Here is a 5000-nt window from a genome sequence, read left to right as displayed (position 1 = left end):
AATTAAAGGTATTCTCTAATTGCAACCAAAAACTTTCAAAGACCACACAATATAACTAAAGAGTCAAATATAATTAAACATACAGAACCTTAGTGGACATATGATTAAACCTGATCTCAATCTATTCAATCTAGCCATAAATCAAGATACTTCTAGGTTCTAAGGTTATTCATTTGTACCTGCTACCATAAATTTAACAGAAATGACATCAAAAGACATGAGAGCATACATGCAAAATGGACGAAATATGTAACCAAGCATCAGCACACCAATCAAAAGATCGCCCACAATAATCATCAAGACAAGCATGCTCATCAAAGAACAACCAAGTCTTACCCAGTCTTTATCACAAAAACAAGGTGTCTGGAGAAAATACAAACGTACCTTTAAAATTTTCAAGACGCTCCGCTGTACACGGACTGAAACTCTCTCGGCAAACACCCTTCCTTTCTATCAACAAAGGGAAACTCACAATGGATCAACCATAAGGAGAGCAAGGGGATCCACAAACTCACAATGCATGCAATCACTTTTGATGAGTGAGGCCATGAAATTCAATCAAAGATCTCAATCAAATGATTAGGTTTAGGCAACATCTAAATAACCCTCCTGATTTGGCATACGGGGCCAAATTCCAGTGTACGAAACAAGGTGTGCAGTACTTGTGAATGCCGACTTTTCGACATCCAAGATAACTAAGACCCCTTCAAAATGTTCCTCACTTGAGGTGAGTATTTCTCAAACCCAGCTCTTCAACGTCCGGGATGAAAGTAAGACTGTTATATTCTCTAAAGTTCAAACCTCTGTGCATCTTTTGACATAACTAAGTAATATAGACACATCCTTTAGTAGAGGCTGTTGCCTCTTCTATGCTAAAGAGGAAATGGCCACATCAGGGGTTCATAATAAGCCTCTCCATGAAGGTTCAGATGGTGGGTGCCTGGACAACCTGGGAGGGATCTCCATGACCCGACACGGATATCATAGGCAAGCATGGTTGTACCACCGGTGAGAAAGAAGTAGATTGTGCTCCGAGAGTTCGTAGTGACATAAAAGTCAGAGCCATCTGAGTCTTCTACAGCTTTTTCCAGATCCACCATCTCGGAAATGGGCCATCCCCACTCACCCTGCCTCCCTGTGGAGTTCAGTCGGAGTTGCCAAATCCCCAAACTTCCATGTACCACAAACGGTAGTCGGCCACCAACCTGGCCTTTTACAGTGTTTGTCCTCTTCCCACCAAGTAGAACTTCTCACCACATAAGAGTGTGGTAGGAAGACGCGCATACGGAGCAGACTTGATGTTAAGATCAAATACGTCCAGGCCTAGGGGATCCCCTAATTTGATCTCCTGAAAGGAACCGTCCGCCACATTGTAAGACAAGATGCGCCTCTCTCCACAGCTGACACATAGCAAGTAGCCCTGACGACTTACCGTAAGAGTCCTCTTAAGCAAGGAAGCCTCGAGGGCACTATCTACCATAACTGCTTTTGCATGATCCTGCTTGAAGGCATTCCACTGCCCTGTTGTGGACTTGTATGTGTAGACACACATTCTGTCACTGTAGGAATACACAACAAACACTTTATAGCAAGCCTCTTGCCAATCTGCTGACATTCCACACCACGGGGAATGCCCGTCCTCTTCTTCAAGCATGGGCACCGGAGGCAGCTCCTTCCACTGTTGTGTGAGGGGATTGCCTACCAGCAGAACTCTGCCCCAAGATGGAGAGCTGAAATTGTCGGCGAGACAGAGAAGGCCTCCAGCTGCTGCAAGGAGAGGGAGATGGGGCAACTCGATGGGAGTACAGAGCCAGCATTTGCGCTCCTTATCAAAGAAAGTGAGGCCAGATGGATTGACGGCCGATGAGGTTTGCAATATGAGATAGTGCCGCGCTGCACCAGGGTTCTTAGAGAGAAGATTAAAACATTGAGGGGAAGTGAGCACCTCATGCCATGCTCTGCAAACCACGCGTGCAGATATAATTTGCGCTAGGGGCATGCCACGGAGTAGGACATCTAAGAGCAAATCGTGAGAAATATGGGGCCTACTACTATCATCATGATAAGAAAAGGGCTTGAAGCGCTTCATGCGGGGCTGATGCAAATATTTTTTTATTGAGTAAACCTGTTGTGTTGGTTCTGATGTGCAAGACTGCAAATCTTTCTCTGTGTTTGCTCCCCTTACAACAAGATTCCCATCATCGCCATTGTTGTCAACATGTGTTCCCTCATCTTCTCCATTACCATAACCTTCTGTAAGTCCTCGATGTGCATCCACGCAAATGTCCTCCCGGCCATCCTGATAGGCTGCATCCTTATACACACCTGCTTCAACCACATTACAACAATTGATGGTCATATTGGTATCTGCCCCATCATCAACGTTATCATCATCATTACACCAAGCATGAATAATTGCCTGCACTTGTGCAATCTCTGCCATATCCACCTCGCAGCAGCATACAACATCCGAAAAGCGCAGGGTATGCAAGGGCTTGCCCTGGTAATGGCGCTGCACATCCGCAAGCTTCTTCTGGCAGCATTCATTGTTGACTCGCTTCTGGCGCAAAAGCTGAGCCAATTTCATTTCTTCTTTGAAGAGCCTGTGATGCTGGTTAGGGTTTGTCAGAAGTCCCACTGTGGATCCATCGTCCTTGAATTCCATAGCTTCACAACACACTCGCACTATCTCAAGCAGAGCTTTAACCAAACATGAGCAGTCTAAACTTCGATGCGTGTATCAAAACGCTAAGCTTCCACGTCTCTGCTCGCCATCTCTTGATTATCTCGAAAGGATGTGTATTTAGACACCTGGGAGTCCCCCTTACCCACAATTAAAGATTTCAATGGGTTCTCGAAAAAATAAGCGCCAAAATGAGAAGGTGGGAGTTCGTTCTCCTACCCTTCCAAAGCCGGATTAAAGTGATCAATGCTTTTATGATCCTGTATATTGCTTTCCTCAACCCCGTGCTCAAGATGGCTAAGTGTAATTGGAAAGAATTCTTAAAACTAGTGAAAAGGTTTCGTTGGAAGAACAACACGGAAACCTCCCGACCATGGCAGTGGGCTAGATGGGAGGTAGTTGCTCGCCTAATACACCAAGGAGGGCTCGCCATTCTTAACCCTTTATCCCATGCTGAGGCCCTTTGTGCCAAATTTATGGTCTAATTGGCTAAATAGGACCAAGCTTGGGCTATCATGACCAAGGAAATGCTTGATGCAGCAAAACTGGGATCGAAAGGGGGAAAGTGGAAGGGGGTTGTGATGCACGAAAAACTTCTCGCTTCGAAGTGGTCTTATGTTAGATCTGGTGGACTCTCAGGGGAGCTGATGAGGAAGTGCAAAAGTGCAGCTGAGGTTTTGGAATGGAGGGAAGTAACCAGATACTTTAAGAACTCCATTTTGCACTTGTCCCCTTGGCTCTCTAAAATATTGGGGCTGCCGCAAAGCCCCTATTGGATAGAAATGGCCAGGAATGTGAATAATAAGAGGCTCATTCGACTAGAGCAATTCTGGGATGGCAACAAGAAGTGCTGGAAAACTGCTGACTCTTTAGCCATCCAATTTCAACTGAATGGCTTTGAGCCTTACTAGTCTACAGGGTGATGAAAGAGCTTCATAAGATGGCGATGCCAATCTGTGAATCCAACTTTGAATGGGACGCTTGGAGATGGCCTGAGAGTAGCCTCTTTTGAAAACCACACTCTAAAGGCATTTACCATGCATTAATGCACGAGGCTAATTGGTGTAGACCCCTCAACAAATTATGGAAGAGGCATTGGACGGAAAAACAGTGGGAGGGAGTCATGGAGAACATCTGGAAGCCAAGGTGGCCTCATTATATGAAGATATTTCTGTGGAAAGTGATGTGGGGTGCTTTGTCGATGGGCGTGAAGATACAAGAAAGAGGCATCGGGTATGATCGTTGCTCTGGGTGCAGAATAGCTAGTGAAGACCTAGCCCACCTTTTCATGAGATGCCAAGCAATCAGGGGCATGGCTGGGAAAATATGCAAGTGGATTCAAAGGACATGGAAAATTAAGTTCTTCAAGAATGATCTGTTCTTTGGTAGTAACAGGCTGGGAAGGCCTGCTCTTCTCGTCTACACTCAAATAATCAGGTACTACTTCTTGCACCATATTTGGCAAGCAAGGAACCGCCACGTGTTTGAGGGGGATCTGGCTGTGGCAAGCTTTTAAGAAATCCTACAAGAGAGCAGAGTGATGATCCACATGATCGGAGGCAAACAAGCCTCAGAGGACTGGTCTAGAACAATGTATAACATCTTGTAATAAGTAAAGCCGAGGAGTAGTAGTGGTTTATCTGCCAAGCAGACAACTTGTAATCCTTTGACCCTCAAAGCTCGATTTGAGCTTGAGGATTGGTGTATATTTTTGATGTTCTTAATAGTATCCACTCACAATTGTGAGTTTTGCACCAAAAAAAAAAAACATCATCTGCTGATGCACTAAATTAGCAATGTGACCTGCTACCTAAAGGTTAACTACATGATGTCAAGCTGTCATTTCTTTTTTTTCTTCTTCTTCTTTTTTCTTTTTTTTTGTAAAACTCACAATTGTGAGTAAATTATATTAATCAACCCAAAAAATTACAATGTCTTGTCATGCTCGTGTTGAGCCATGACATCATCCAGGGACCATAATTACATCAACTATCAGGGCATCCATCCCAACCAACTCGCCCCCTTACACTTGATACATAAGGTCCATTATCATGTTCTTTTGAGAACTTTTAATTACTGATAGCCAAGATTTTCCCCCATCCTAGGTATACCCTCTGTTGACAATAAGGCACAAGTAGTCCTAGACCAATCCTCCAAGTATTGCTTGTGCCCGAGCATCCAAATTAGCACTTTGCTTTCTTGTATAATTTCTGCAAATCTTGCCACCTCAAGACCTCCTTCAAACACACGGCGGTTCCTTGTCTGCCATACATTATGCAAGAAGAAATACCTGACCATTTGAGTGTTGATGAGGATA

At 44.4% G+C, this 5000-nt stretch overlaps 1 protein-coding gene across 1 annotated transcript; it reads right to left on the bottom strand.

Annotated features, from left to right (window-relative positions):
- Positions 1 to 335: 335 nt before the first annotated feature.
- On the bottom strand, positions 336 to 2823 carry LOC147455699 (uncharacterized). The gene has a single exon (XM_086515313.1). It carries the CDS (start codon positions 2663 to 2665, stop codon positions 1214 to 1216), a length of 1452 nt encoding a protein of 483 aa, XP_086371439.1. The 5' UTR covers positions 2666 to 2823; the 3' UTR covers positions 336 to 1213.
- Positions 2824 to 5000: the final 2177 nt, after the last annotated feature.

Source organism: Adiantum capillus-veneris, chromosome 6 (assembly GCF_014529385.1).
Source record: "Adiantum capillus-veneris isolate H3 chromosome 6, ASM1452938v2, whole genome shotgun sequence".
Taxonomy (NCBI): Eukaryota; Viridiplantae; Streptophyta; class Polypodiopsida; order Polypodiales; family Pteridaceae; genus Adiantum; species Adiantum capillus-veneris.
Note: the sequence above shows the minus strand (reverse complement) of the source record. Positions and strands in the feature narration are given on the sequence as shown.

Bases quoted from the DNA above. Each gene is read 5' to 3' on its own strand.
- LOC147455699 (XM_086515313.1), bottom strand. From the start codon at position 2,665: ATGGAATTCAAGGACGATGGATCCACAGTGGGACTTCTGACAAACCCT.